Here is a 16124-nt window from a genome sequence, read left to right on the forward strand (position 1 = left end):
GCAAAATCTTCAGATTAAAGATGATACATACAAAATGGGATGGATTTTTCTGAGTTTCTTTCCTTCAGGAGGATGATACATGTTGTTTTGTTTATTGCCAGTTTAATAAGTTTTTCTGAATTTAATTACAATTGTGAAGGTATTTAAAATGCAATGGAATCCACATAAATTCCCCTCATGGGAATGAATGAGGAAAACCAAGGGGTTTTAACATTTGTGCTTTATCTGACCAACCCGAATGAGATCTGAAGATCCAAAATAGAGAAGATAACTTTACTGCAGATGCCAGTGCTGTATTTCTACAAACATTAGAAAAGTTTCCAGCCTTTTCTACTAACATCTGATGACAATATTCTGAAAAACGTAGTTAGTCTGTCAGGTATCTCTGGAATATGAACACATTTTTCCTGGTGCTTATGGGGAAGAGTAAAAATATGTGGGCTTGACATTACCCAGGATCTGATCTTCATAGTTAGGAAGGCAGCAGAAGAAGAAGCCCAAGCATATTTCCATAATGGCAGTGGTCCAGCCAAAGCCGTAGGCCCAGCTGAACATATTGACTCCTGTCATCTCAATTTCAGATGAGAACTTTACTGGGTAAATGACCAGGCCCATGATGGAGAACACAGCTGAAGAAACAGGAGAAAACAAAAAAAAAGTTTAACACCCAGCACCACAGCCATCCTCCATAATCCCTGTAGCTAAATCCATTTTTTGAAGGATCTGAAAATAGATCCAGTACCATGAGAGACTTTGATTTTTCATCGAGAGCTCAATTGCACACAGACAGGGACTTGGGTATAGAATCAGCTGAGGAAAATATCAGTTCTGGAATGGATATATTTGCACAGCTAAACTTGACTCCACGTGCTGCCTTACCAGCCACAAACAGCAAGCCTCCGATGCCACGGATGAAGTTGAACCGAAGCGTGTCGATGGCAAACGCTATGATGGCCAGTGCAAAACAGATGACCAGAAGTAGAAAGCCAACCAGGTATGTGGCAGCAGCAGCTCTTCCCCAGGCTGAAATCAGAGGGAAGATGCATTAGAAAGGAACAAAAACAAAGGCTGGTTTTCTCTGGTTAGTAAGTAAAGGTTAATTTTAAAACCTGTGAAAAGTGGATCATCTCCCAAGAAAGAAAGCATGGGGGCTTTCTCTCCTCTTGTAGGTGTGCACTTCAGTTCCACAAGAAATCATGCACTAAGTGCAGAATGCATAAAATTCCAGATTGGTCTTCTCATGCAGAATGAAATGGGGGCTTGGATGCAAGCTTACTGTTTATTTTTAACAATTAAGAATTAAGAGAGAAATGGCTTTAAAGGTGTAAAACTGGACCCTGTCCTTCAATAGCAAATATTACCTCAGCAGATGGCATAAAACCAGCTTCCTCTTGTACAGACAAGGAGAATTTAACTGTCCCTGGAACTAATAAAATCTTCCTTCAAAACAAAGTGTTTATAAAAGCACAACCGATCTGGCAAACTTAAAGGTATGGAAATAGCCCATAAATGTCAGAATTCAGTGATTTCTGTCTTTCGGCCCTAGTTTAGGTCTGTGTCCTAAATGGAGCTAAGGATTTGGAATCTGTTTTGTAGGGAAATTGGATCTCTGATTTTGGTCCAAATTTAGAACCACTTCAATTCAAAAAGCTTATTCCGGATATTAATTCTTTCATTTTCAAATTATACATTTTTATTTTATAACATGTAAAAGCAAAGCATATTGCATTGGCATAATACAACTGGAAAAATAATATTTATTTGATATTTCAAGACTTGAGGAGCAACTACTGCTCAAAGTGATCAAATTTTCTGGATGTAGAAAAGCCACTATGACACATTTTAAATTATGTATTAAACTGAGTAAGCAGTTAAAGTCTGCTATGCATCTACAGATTTCATCCCCTCATCTAAGCCACTATGTCTTTGTCAAGTGTTGGCTTCTAACCAAAAATATGCAACAGCAGTGCCAAAAAATTATCACAGCCCAAACAACCCTGACAATAATTACAACTCAACTTAAATGCAGTGCATGCTGTTCAGTAAAAGTTCCCTCTGAAACTGAGTAAGTAACTATCAATTTGTTTGCTTTAAACATGGAGGTAATAAAATGCAAAGTGTCTTGTCTTCCCTTGACCAGAGTCAGGTAAGCATGAAAGCAAACGACCTGTCCCCAGTGAGTGACAGCTTGGTGTTCGATCTGTCTTTCCCCAGGGCCCACATCACCACTACTATTAGGGAAGAAAAATGGATCAGGATTTTCCAGCTATCCTTTTCTACCCCTCAGTCCATCAAAACCAATTTCCCTTTTGTTTGCTTTTCAACAGTCTCCCTGCTTTATGATTCCTACTCCATTCTAGCTATCGCACTATATCTTCCGTTTTATTTCATCTCCATTCTCTTTCTTATTCCACAAAGTTTCTGTCTGCTTGTAGGGCCTGTTTTCCCAGTAAACAGGCAGCTGCCTGAGAAGACTGAAAGGGACAGCAATTGTGCTCTTACATCTCATTCTGTAGCCCACTGTTTTAGCTCAAACTCCTCTCTCTAGGAGTTTACAGGGGGCTCAGAGGTAGGGTGTGCAGTGTGGAGGCACAGGAGGGGGGACAGCATCTCAGGCAGAGTATCAGAAGAAAAAGTCAAGGAGAGGAATTTCTATACTGCTCAATATACCCCATTGAAGGTGTTCCTATTCCCAGTCTCTCTGTTACCCCTTTAAAACAGCAAAAAAAGGGGCACCTGGCCATAAGAGATGTTTCTCAGCAATGGCGACCTCACTGCTCCTGTATCCAAGAGTTCTGGATACTTCTGGTAAAAAGGTGAAATTACACCTGGTAAAAAGGTGAAATTTCACATCTAGAACTTCTTAAGTGCACAGTTGCTTGTGGTCCAGGCAGAGGAGCAGACAGAGCACAGCTGCCTGCCCAGCAAGTTCTGAGACACCAGGAGTCCTGGGGTTCCATCTCCCCTGCTGCCAAAGCTCAGCCCTGCTTCCCAAGAGCAGCTGACGGCAGAGCACCAAGCCCTGGGGTGGGAGCAGCACCTGGGCTGGGGGCTCAGGGAGCTGTGCCTGGTGGCTGCAGACATGTGGGGTGGCACCTTGCCCATGCCAGCAGCTCCCTCCCTCCAGGCTCAGCCAGGTGTTTTTCCTGAAGTAGTGTTCTAAATGCTGTGACTGTATGGAAGCAGATTGGGCGCACGCCCAGCCTGCTGGGCACTGCCCATGTGGCAAGAAGAGACATGCTTGTTGCAGGATGCTTACACCATTTTGAAGGCATTGCTCAATCACCTGACAGCCAATTTTCTGGCTCCCAGTTCTACAAAAGAGAAAAAAAAACCCTTCAATGTTGGAAGAAAAACAGCACACAGCTCCAAGACAGTAGAGTGCAAGAAGAGTGAGTCTCTACAGGGTTTTTTTGAAGAAAAGTATTCTGAGTTCATCTGCCCTTTGCAAAAAGCAGCAGCTATCATTACTCTAAGACCACAGTGTGTAATCATCTTACCTTTCTAGAGTTAAAGGTAACAAAGGTTTTGTTCAGCAATAATTGCAATTGTTTATGTATTTCAGATGCTTATTTTATCTTGTGCCAGCCAGGAGTACTAGAGTAGTTTAGTTCGTTACAAATAGAACCAAGACTTAAAATTTCTTAAAAATATCATAATTAGAAGAATTGAATTGGTCAAAATACACTGACAAGCAAATGGCTAATTTAGTCCCAAATATTTTCCAATCTTTCAATGTTGTGGGGGTTTTTGTCTTTAATATTGAGTAAAAATTTAAATAAATTGTTCTATCTGCAAATCTTCTTCTTAAAAATGTGAACTCCAGGCCAAGGAATCTTCACAGGTGCAACACCAATTCAGTGTATTCTTGGCCTGTAAAGCGAGGGGAGTTAAAAGTGGAAAGGGCCCAGTCCACCTGTCACCAAATCAAAAACTGAAACAGAGGGAGCAGCAAGTTACAGGATATCAAATTGAGTTTGTAAAAATATTTAGCAGTTTTTGAGATCTATTTTCTCAGCCCCAAAAATGGTGGTGATTTTTGGCTGTTTAAGAGTTAAAATGTGCTTGTGAGATAAGAAACACATTTATACAAAAGTGTCCTTGAATACCAGCAGCATCGTGTAACACTTTGGTGCCAGTGCCATTTCTCCCTTTTTCAGTTCCTCCATCAGCTGAAAGAACACCAGTGAACACTCTGAAAGGGTTTGTGGGCAGCTACACACCAGTCACTCTTCAAAACTCCTTCTAACTGGCAATTTTCTGAGCAATTTGGTCTTAAACAAGACAATTCCAAAACAGGCAAGAGGAACCCATGTCCTCACACCTGTCTCAAGTGAGTGAGGACAGTGTTTCTGATAGCAGAGCTTTGTATGTCACTCAGCAGTGATTTGTGGGAGTCTGTTTGTCCAAAGTGAATACAGAAAAATGTGACCACTGGAAAATGGAAATAAATGCCTGACGTGTACAACTCCTTGCTTTGTGAGAAGACCCTTGAGCTAATTTAGAGACCAGAAAGAGCCCTCCATGCCTGGACAGAGCTCATGATGTCTTATGAGCTACATAATTAGCTGAGACAGAATTCAATAATAACACAGATTTATTACTCTGCTATTAAAGCTAACTCAGTTTGGAGGCAGCAGGACTACCTCTTGTATTGCACCATATAAACACATTTTGATTATCCTATATCTGGCTGCAGCCATAGGGAAGCTGATGGACTTAATTAGACATCCAGGACTAAGAATATCTCCAGTTTCCTGCCTTCCTGACTTTACTCCCTCACACATTTTACAGTTTATGAAAGTGTAAACACTGTCGGTGCTTTACACAAAAAGAAACAAACTTTCTTGCTCAGCAGTAAGTTGAGACAAAACTTTGAACCACCTAACCTAGTATTTCCTTAGCCTGTCATCTTCATGCTCCAAAAGTTCCATGCCTCAGAAAAATGGCTGTTGTGTCTTGAAAATAGCATATAACCTTTACTTCCCCCATGACAAATACAAATGCCCAAGTTCCTGGTATATGTGTTTCAAAACATGGGAAAACACTCACAATAACATTCTCATGTTTTTCTTGATCTGGAACTCCACACCACATAAACTGTTGAGCTTCTCCTTGGGTGACATTTTCTGAAAGCAACCCCAGAGAGTTCAGAAGTACCGCTCCTTGTGTGATCAATAAGATCATACTTCTCCTAATTTTCCTCTTGGCTTGAAGCTAAATACACAACTAGCATTGGAAAGAAAAACAAGTATTTGTTGTCACAGACACCACCAATTATCTAAAGGTTCTTGCTGACTGATCATTTTCACACTGCAGTGAATTGTGCAGCAATTTGAGGAAGGGTAGCTTTAATTCACAAGAACCAGGGAGGGGTGAAAGAAAATGTAACAGACATTTTTCTCTATTATCTTTCATAACACTGAGGGAAAGAAACATAAACCCTGCAGTTCTAGCTGCAGTCTTGCAAAGCAACTCTTAGGACAACTAAAATCTGCAGTGGTAGCAATTCATCTCTGTGTCGTACATAAGGAGGATATTTCTAGGCTGAGTTTGCAGAGCCCAACCTGTTTAACATCTCTCTGATTAAAGGGAAAGAGTATTATTTTGGAAACAAAGCTGAACTCACTTGAGTTTCTCAACCTGGCGTTCTTTGTCAGGGTGTGGCGAGCACTGCAGAGCACATGGTTCTCTTTGAAAAGGATCTGCTTTGGCCAGGTTCTACCCATTTCCCTTTGGCTTGTTCTCCTCAAGAAAGTTTCCATGTGAAAAGTGCACGTTTGCAGCAGAACTCATGTTCCCTTAGCATGACTCTTAAGGTGGTCCATCAAACCCATTAACCCACAACTCTACCAGCCAAAGCTGCTGGTGTACATGCACGCCACTATCATCAGGACTCTGGATTTCCTGTGTTACCTGTGCAACAGGACACAGTGCGAAATCCTGTCTTCTGGAAATACTGACTCTGTAACATGCCAGCTGTGGGGAATTTCTGTGCTCTTTCTGGAAACAAATGCACGCTGTAATCTCTGCAACTGTTTGCTGATCACGTGAGTTGGCATTGAAATACCAGTGTGCATGTGTTTGTATACAGCCAAGATAAATCAGAAACCATCAAAAGCAGCTTCTTTTGAATAAACTGCATGTGCAGACTGAAAGCCATTGACTGAAAATTGTTTCAAAGGAAGTTTGTACAACTGAGAAGAAGATCACACATTAGTCATAGATAATTTATGAACAGAATAAAAGGAGGAAAATAATATCAAAGGTATGATTACATATGTACTATTTTCTGAGTTTCACTCTTCATTGCATCTGGATCTTCATTCAGAGAACTTCACTCTCTGTATATCTTTCATATGGGTAGTCAATACTGGAGGATTTTTTTGGTTGAAATTTATATCTTTTGCAATGGAATACAGTATTTTTAGTCTTTCTGTATGACATCTTCTTTGGTAACTCTGTTCTTTTCCCCCTAGAATTACTTTATTAGAATTCATCAGCTGTTAATATGGATTTCTCTTTTAATAACAGAGTATTATCTCATGAAAGTCATTTTTGTGTAAGCCAGAACCAGCTTTTATCTTGCCACTATTTAAAAGACAACCATGGAAACAGAATGACCTATTTAGGTTCACATTAGGATAATGTCATGGCCAAAGTTTCTCAAGGACTAGTAACAGGTCCCATATAAATGAGAAAGGATTAGGACACTAGGACAATTACCCCATAATTATGATTTTCGATGACAACATTAAGGAAAAGAACCTTTATGAGTAGTTCTTCTATCAATAAAACATAGTATACATTAGCAGAAGGTAGTGTTTTGTCCATAGCTGTATGATAAAATGATAGCTCAGTGTGGCTTGCTGGGTTTTACCTCCTTTAAAGGAAAAACCTATTAATTCCTCACCCCTGACTTCACCCACAAGCAAACACAGGCAAAACCTTTATGTAATCTGCAACCCTCCTTTCTCACTGAGGCAAGCAATTAAACTTAGAAGCGATTGTGAGTTGAATTTGAGGGGAGGAGCAGTTACGTCTTGAGGGAGTGGTTCAAATTCATCTCATCATAAGCTCCGGCGTGTACAGGCTTGACTTAGAAGCTGCCTTCTGCAAATCCTGCATTAATGAGGGCTGCTCCCTGATGCCTGCTTAGTGCTGGGAAAGCAGAAGGGGCAGAAGGGGTAGAGCCATCATCAAAGGCAGCACCAAGGGAGTAAGTTAGATATTAAATATAATGCACAGGCACTGCCTTGAAATTAAAGGTTTGCTCACAAGAGAGTCAGGGAGTACCCCTATCTCACATTCTCTTCAGAAGCAGTTGCACACACTGGGAAAATCTCAGGATTAAAGCTCAGCCTCATACACTTTATTGCTATAACATTTTTTCCTCCTATTTTTCTCCTATTTATTTTTAATTAAAGCAGGATTACTTATACTTGGATGTGTACATGGGGTTTGGGAGGGTCAGGTAAATAAAATAGGTAAGGTATTGATTAATCGGTTCATTTACATAAGCTCAATTAATGAGAATAGCAAGATGTACTTGCTCCCTAATTACCCCTGAGTGGGTTGAAATATTTAATGTGAATGAAACAGCATCAATTTCCATGATAATACAGGCTATGAGCTAGGACTTTTAATCAAAACAGTAGAGTGGAACATTTTTTAAAAAAGTTCTTTTCAAGTTTTATATTCCCAATAGTCATTTGGGACTAATGAACACTGAATTTACATCTTATTTCCATGTGCACCAAGAATTGTTGTCACTCTTGATCTGCAGTTTTCATGCTGTGAGCAAATTTTGTTCTGAAACCTTAATGAAAATCACCTTTTGCACTAGGAAATTCCCCACTAACAGACAGCAGCTGTGAACCTGGATCTGATTTTCTGATAGAAGCAAAATTTTACTATTTGCAAAATAAAACCCTCAGAATATGAGCAGAAGTCATGCTTTGTACTCATAAAAATACATTGAATTTATTTACTCTTCTTGTTAATGAAATAGCTTTTACAATTCATCCTGAAAATCTTTGTCCCTTTCTGCTTTCTGCTGATGAGGTTGTTAAATGAACTGCACAGAGACTTCCTATTTTTCTGGGGCCTGATTTGGGCACAGCACGCATATGTCAGCACAGTAGGTGACATTAGATGTACTCAGTTTCAGATTAGTAATTCAGCAGGACTGAAGTGTTATTTAGTACTAGCAGAAGGAAGCCAGATACCTCTGGAACACAGGCTAGTGTCAGCACTCCACCAGCTACTTTGAGTTCCTGGGAATTTTTGAGCAATGAGTTATTTTGTAATGGTACTTGATGAAGAAGAAACATGGCATTACAATGCTCACTGAGTCAGTGTGTTTGAAGTGCCTCAGAACAGCACAAGCTGCCAGTAAAAAGTGATACAGAAACGTGAAAGAATGTTCTGAGAGTTTTGTTTTTTTTGCTGTTTAACACCTTCTCAATTAAGTAATATGTTTAAACCTACACTGGAATATGAAATGCATCTTGCAGCCCTTATCACTGCTCAGACTATGGAGATGTTACGGAAATGCTGTATTAGACTGCCTCAATAAACAAGAGGAACAGATGAGGTGAAGAGGATTGAGAGTTTGGCCGCAAGTTTCCACATGCTGTCAGCAGAGATGCCTCCTCTGTAAGTGACTGGAATCCTCTTTTCAGGACTTCAGGGCCTGAAAATGAAAAATGTGTTGAGGATCTCCTCAAAATCCTCAGCACCAGCAGTTCATGTCTCCTGATGGGCAGATGAGAATGTTCCACATGACTGCTATTTTTCCACATAATCTTACCGTAATTATTAAGGGAAGGCTGGATAACAAACAGTGGGATTACACGTGCAATTGCTCTCTGGAGTGTTAATTGCTCAAGAGCATTACTCTTATCTAGAAACTAATCTGATTAAATGAATCTGCCACAGAAATTATAAAAGTACAATCTCTAAAACTACAAGGGAAAGTAGACAAGAAATTGCAGATAAGGCATAAAAATTTTCATGGTTATTGAATGCTCTGGCCTTGATTCCCTTCTCTTATACCTGTTCAGAAACAAGGGAGTGTCTTCAATAAACTGGGGAAAAATCAAATGTTTTCTTTCCTTCTTGCATCATTCCTTACAAACACCGTTGTGATTTTTTCATTAGCTATATGTTTAAAACTGTATTTTTTTCTCATTCTAAGCTTTGAATAATTATTGACTATTCTACATTATTCAGTAACTAATCTTGTAATCTCATTTCTCACTGCTTAATACCAGGGAACATTATACTTTAAGGAAAATGATGTCTTAGGAAATCATATGCTTCTCTACACACTGTAATTAAAACTACAGACAACCACTTTGTATAAATATAAGTATTTTATGCTACAATACAGCAGGAACAGCAGCAGCCTTTTGTTTTTGTTTCACCCTGTGCCAAAGGAGTCGAGGTTTGCCCTTTAATCCAGGCCATGTACAGAGCAGAGCTGGGCTCCATCCTGGGCTCTCCCACAGGCTTCTTGATCTGCTCAGAAACCTCCCCAGCCTCTTTCCCAGCTGCAAAGACACTTTTGCAAAACTACATGGATGTTACCAAATTCTGAAAGCTGTTAAGTGCAGAACCTTGACTACAGGAAAAATCTGCAATAAAGGCCTGGTGACTTGAGCTGGTCCCTCCTTCAAAAGCACAGCTACTTGTTTACTTCATTTCTGTTTTGATGTACAGACGCCCTCAGATACCAGAGAGACACTGGGACATCTTGTTTGTCCTCCATCTGCTGTATCCCACCCTGTCCCTCTGAAAATATCCCCATGTCGCTCTGCTCAGGGTGCTTGCTTTATCTTGGGGCAAGTAAGAATTTCCCCATGCCGGGATTAGGTGCTGGCTGTCAGATGTGATGGGAATGTGGGGGAAGGAGAAAGTTTTACGCAGGTAGTGTGGCAGTGGCAAAACTTGGTGCTTGGTCTGTCCTGTGCCCGGGGTGTAATGAGCCACTGCTCTGATGGAGGAGGTCATTTCCCAGAGGGAGAGCTGTGTGGCCAGCAGTGCAAGGCCACTGGCAGCTGTAGTACCAAGAGACAGACTTTGGAAACTGATCCCAGCTACACCATGTAACCCTGCTGTTGTATCACTACTTGGGCATTTTTAGTAAGTGATTTCCATTTTGTTCTTTCTCCAGGATAATAACTGGTGCTTCACTGTAGCAAAAGATTCCATGGAAACAAAGCTTGGTATCAGCAAAATGGGGGGAGAAATCTACTCATCAATAGGGATGCAGAATATTTCTTTTCTCAAAAGGATATTACTTTTGCAACATTTCCTTCTTTCACTTATCCTGTAGCCATACTTATCTGCTGTCATATTTGAAGTAGATTTTGTTCATTATAATCACACTATACTAGCCTTCTTATCTTGTAACATTGCATTCATACTCATAGACCAAAATAAAACTGGATATCTAGAACATAGTTGCCCATTATTTGCCTAGAAGACAAGCTGCACAAAGGGGTCCCTTCCAGATGGCAAAAGCATTCATCCCTCCACTAATCTCCACAGCTACAAACCCCTCCACACATCCCAGGAGAAATCTATAATAGAATATTATGATGTGAAAATAACCGAACATGTGGATTTCACTTGCCATATGGAAATGCCTTTTCCTGATTTTTTCCCCAAAATCTGTTTGCACTATGCAAATAAGATGACCTCATCAACATACACTTTAAAATTTCAGTTGCTTTGATGGCAGCATCTGCAAATGGAAGAACTGCAAGGCTGGATGGAAGATAAGAAGGGACAAGTGTAGTCACAAGTTTTTCACCCTTTGTGCATCACATTCAGACAAATAAAATCAGTTCTTTCTCCCCACATTATTTATCTTTATTATGTATTTACCTACACATGTTTAAACGTCTTCAAAGCCTGCAGTGGAATAAATTACATACTGAAGAAATGTCTCAGGTCTGCAAGACACACCTTGTTCTAGACAGGTAATACAGCCAAAGAACAAGAAAAACAAAGGAGTGCTGTGCCAGCATCATGATGGGGTTTAACCTGTGCATTTTCTTTGTAAGCTCATCCATGTCCACAGAGGTACATTCCAAATTGCTCATTATCTATCTAAAAAGTCCTAATCTCTCTTTGTATGTGTTCAAGCATGTCATCAGCTTGAGCCCTTTGTTTTTTCAAGTGCAAGAACAATGAAGTGCAAGAGCAATGAATCTTGCAGTCCCTCATCCTAAATTTCCTGCATTTTGAGTAAGTGTCTAATGCACTGGATATTTTCTCCTAAAAAGTTTTATTTATTTGAACTAAATGTGCTTAAAAGCAATAGTCTTTGATAAGGTCTGCATGAGTGTCATATGTTTAAAGCAGACGATCTGAAGTCTTGGAGAAGACAACAGAGTGTATAAACTCTTCATATTCTCACTTTCCTCAGAGCTCATAAACTTTGCAAAAGAGCAGGGGTTAGCAGATGCTTTCACACAAGGGTAAGTGTACCAGTGGAGTTACTCCACTGCCTTTTCAAGAAAAAAGAAAAAAAATTAAATCAAAACCTCTGAATTGCACTGATACAGCCAATGAAATAGTCAACCTTCTTCCCTTCCAATATAATCAACCTCAGTGGTTTTTGCCTTTCAACTGCATAAACATATCTTGAGCCAAACAACCGAGATTCAAGGGAAATTATAAACATTGCACGTGCAGAATTTGATTTGAATTTGCACATTATAATTAACAGCTTGCAAGGATGTTGCAATTACATCTAATTATGATAGGATGAAGATGACTGTAGTGGATTAAGATAACTACACTGTCCAAGTCATGTTGACAATATTTGCTGGCAGCTGCTGGGGTACACATACATACAATGTTTATCAGTGAAACCACCCCTGCAGGAGGGCCAAATTTCAGAACCTACCCAGCCAGTGGCAGATTAAGCAGGGAAGCTGAGAGTAAAGGTCAGAAGAAACAAGACGGAAACTGTGGAACGGAGATCTCATCTCGGGAATGCTGTAAAACATTTCTGTCCTTTAGGTTTACATCACATCTTTGTCTCTGTGCTCAGGAAGGCGTGTAATTACACTTTGTTTAACCAGCACCGTGTTTAGCTTGGCACAAAGTTAAACATCCCACAGAACATGATGCTGAATGCTTGTTTTCCACGACCTTTCTGGAGCACAGTAGATAAATTTAATCCCAGAATTACTAAAAGCCTCTATTTCATCACAAGGCAGGTACAATCAGGCTCAATACAAGAAGACCTGCATGCTCACAAATGAGATGCTCTCATGGCCTGGTCTTTTGGGTGGAATCCAAGACCAGCATCAGCCACCTCTGCCTGCATGAGAAAAAGTGGGAGTTACAAAAGAAAAATCCCAACCCTGCATTACTGAGCAAGGGAAAATGGAGAACAGGATTGGATCTGAGCACATCCCACCTCTGTCAAGAAGGGGTCTAAGGGAAAGGTCTGGAAAAGATCAGGAAGGTGACATGAGTTTGCAGTCTTAGCAGCCAGGTCTACTTCTGGGTCAGGGATAACTCACCCCATGAAGGGCAAGGTCTGCATTTCAATGGCATAATCTGGCAAAGGAGAAGCCTGGCAGCATAACCCACTCTTACCTGCCCTTTGCATACTTTGCTTACATACAGCCTTCACATATTCTCCCACTGGCTAGGTGACTCCCTTGTGCCAGACATATCCAGGAAATTTTGTCCAGGAGGACTTTGAGGATTTGCTTAGTCTTCCTGGGTATTTAATCACCTTGAAGAGTTCAGGTGATAGATGCATGCCTAATGAGGGCACAAACAATATTTCTAATGCTTTCAGAAGAGTCAGTGGACTCTCCAATGTACCCACTGGATAACGTTCTGCATGTGTGTACCAAGTCCACAATGTGTACCAAGTCCAAGTGTAAAAAGTGGATGTGATTCATGGTAACCCCAGACGCTGCAGGACAGTCCACACAGAGGATGACCTCCCTGCTTTGTCTGTAGATGCTGTCCAGTTTCCAGGGAAACTGTGCATACAGCTGCAGAATTTAAAACTATCAGAGTGAGGCAGGATAAGGAAGGAAGTGAAATGCCAAACACCTATCTTAGTCCCAGAAGTAAGGAGAAATTTCTCTTGTGTTATCAAGAGAAACAAGGTGAAACATCTCAGTGTTTTCTGTCCAGTTAAAGCTGGCATTCACAGCATTCTCTAGGGCCTAACTTGGAGATTCAGAGGAGGGCTCGCTTTTCAGGAAACTTAGGAGGAAATTCAGGACTGAGAGCCCTCTACTAAGCATCGTGTGCTTTCTCCTTCTCTCACGTGCCATGTGGCAGAGGCCCATTTGCTGGCTTGATTTACACCCAGCCACAGAGATGATGCTGGAGCAATGAGAGCAGGGCTGGATGGTGATGCTCGGAGGAGCTGGTCATGCCTGGAGCCCTGCACTCACAGAGGCCTGCTGCAATTAACTCATTACAGCTGAATTCTGTGCATAGAAGGTAGAGTTTCATGGCATACAATAAACCTTCAGGAACAATTTTGAAGTGCTGTAATAAAAGATCCCTGAGATTTCTTCAGCAAGTGCTTTTACCCTTATTTTTAACAAGAAGAGATGAGATTCTGAGCCCTAGAGAAAAGGTTCTTCCTTGTAATTTGAATGAGCATAAATTTTAAGAACTCTTGAACTTCCATTCCAGTTCAAGCTAACAGCCCTTCGTTCACTATTACTTGCTTCAAACCATGGCCAATAGCAAATATACAGAAAGAAAAAAGAAATATAAAAAAGAAACAGAGCACATCCAGAGTGACCCTTGTCTTGGGCCATTCTCCCACCATTGTGGTTTATGTCTTTTCAAGCTGAAGATTGCACCCAGGTCAACATGTTTAATAGCATGCTTCACCAAAACTTAGTATGAACAAGAAATCCTTTCATCTTTTAAAGCTTTCTTTCATAATCACAAGGCGACTCTTTCACACGACCCACCTACCGGAGCAGTTTCAGGGCAGCATTCTGCCGCCTGACACTCCCTGGGAATATCTTGCTGCCATCTTACATTTTTACCTCCCTGTTTCTGGCACTCAGTCCTGCTTGTCACACTAATGCCAGGCTTCCCCACACAACTTGTTGTTTGGATGTTTGATCACCGGTAGCCGTTAAGTTTTGAGAAGCAGTGATTAGTGAGAAGAGTTACCAGGTTCTTCTGAGAGAGGAAAAAATTCTGTATTATTTTTTGCACCGGTACCATACCATGCATGGGTTTTCATGTATTATGTAATCCTCTAGGCTCTTTTCTGCACAGGGGTGTGAGGACATTTTATTTCTTCACCTGGTTAGTCAAAAGCCTCGGTGTACTCAGTGACAGTTCCTACTGCCTGTGGCTTCATATATAAATGCCAGCTATTGGGTGATACATTTAGGAGACCTGTGGGAAGGTGACCTGGGGGATGTGACCCAGGTGATGTGACCCGCTGCTTCAGAGCCTGCTCCCCGCCACCCCTGTCGGCGCTTACCGTAGCCCATGAGGGACTCGCAGCTCCATTGCCCGCCCTGGTCACCCCTCCTGCAGATCTGCCAGAGCGACGCTTGCAGCACGTAGGGCAGGGTCTGCGACTCCAGCCAGCCCCAGCCCGCCAGAGCGATGATGCCGAAGATGACCCCGATGCCCAGGAGCAGGGGCAGGATCCATCTGCAGCGCGTGTAGTCCAGGCCGTACTTCACCATGGCTGGGGGCAGGCGCTGGCAGGACAAGGCCTCTCTGCCTCAGGCTGGGAGCGATGGCCGCCTCTGCTCAGCTCCTGGAAAGGCGCTGCCGGCACCTGAGAACGCCTGTGCAGATGTTGGGGAAAGGCTTTTCAGCCAGGACAGACACAGCAGAGAGGGAGGGAGGGAGGGAGGGAGGGATGGAGGGAGGGAAGGAGCTCCACCTAGATTCAGATGAGTAAGAGCCGCCACTGAGCAATAACCAGTTGAGCTGGGGAGAAGCTTCGAGGCTGGGTTTATCTGTGAGATCTTCTCTGCCCTGCTGACTAGGTAACAAATCAGGAGATGTTTACCCTCAGCATTTAACCCTTTCCTTCCTGACATCCCCACTAGCTGCTGTGATTACACCTTTCCATCTTCTGAGGGATTTGCATTATGGCAGGAGAAAGCAGAGACGAGAGGGAACTGTTTGCACTACATGGTGAAGGTTTCTGAGACTTGCCACCTGGAGGCTGTGAGCTGCCTTTCTAGGGCTCCATTTAAAAATAAAATCATACCTTATTTTTTTACCTTATTTATGAGTATTAAAGAAATTCCCATAGCTGTTATAAAGCTAAGGCAATAAAGAATGTCACTTTTGGCTCTTCTCCTTCTGGAGCATAGGTACAGAGGAAAATAAAACTATAGTATGATCTGGATATAGCCTTATGGGAGAACAAAAGCTGAATTGTGATTTGACTGAGCCTCAACTGACAAACCCTCCCAGAGTGTGGATCTGGCCGTACAAGCACTGCCTGGGGCCTGTCAGAGCCTGTCTGCAGCTGCTGGGAGTGCGAGGCAGGGATGAGCCATCACCTCTCTGTGCCCTGGGAGGACACCCAGCCCAGCGCCGGGCAGAGCTCCCTGTGTGTCGGTTCAGAGGCGATATTGCCGTGATCCCTGCACTCTCCCTTTGAACTAACATGTGCTACAGCCTAGTATTTTGCTAGGGCCCAATTACATTTACGTCTGGAAGCCACTGTAGGCCTTAATCAAAGCTGGTTTGTGTGAAACACAGTTAAGCCCAGAGGATGCAAAGTATCCTTTGCTCCCATGTTGAATTTTGTCAGGTAGGGCTGCATCCAAGTACTGACCTCGTTTGCTCAAAGGAATTTGTTATGGTATTGCAGCTCTCATGGTGCGATGTGACAGCTATGAAATGTTTGTGAACTGCACAGCACTTTTCTGAATTAATACTCATGAATCAATAATGGCTTAAAGAAAGGAAATTAATAATTTACATTGCATGGATACACTGTGCCTGAAGAGGTATTGAGCTTGAACCTAAGTGGAACATCCACAGCAATGAGCTGCAGCACCGTGAAGCAGTAACTCCATGAAGAATTAGATTTGAAGAAGTAAATTTGACACCATGCCTTATCTCTCATCAGA

The 16124-nt window shown here is 41.8% G+C and overlaps 1 protein-coding gene across 1 annotated transcript; it reads right to left on the reverse strand.

Moving 5' to 3' along the window:
- Positions 1-414: 414 nt before the first annotated feature.
- On the reverse strand, positions 415-14714 carry LOC131081852 (p53 apoptosis effector related to PMP-22-like). Its single transcript, XM_058021221.1, has 3 exons — positions 14504-14714; positions 880-1023; positions 415-629 (listed from the first exon to the last, which is right to left on the reverse strand). The coding sequence occupies exons 1-3, from the start codon at positions 14712-14714 to the stop codon at positions 415-417; spliced, it is 570 nt and encodes a 189-aa protein (XP_057877204.1).
- Positions 14715-16124: the final 1410 nt, after the last annotated feature.

This window comes from Melospiza georgiana, chromosome 3, assembly GCF_028018845.1.
Source record: "Melospiza georgiana isolate bMelGeo1 chromosome 3, bMelGeo1.pri, whole genome shotgun sequence".
NCBI lineage: Eukaryota > Metazoa > Chordata > Aves > Passeriformes > Passerellidae > Melospiza > Melospiza georgiana.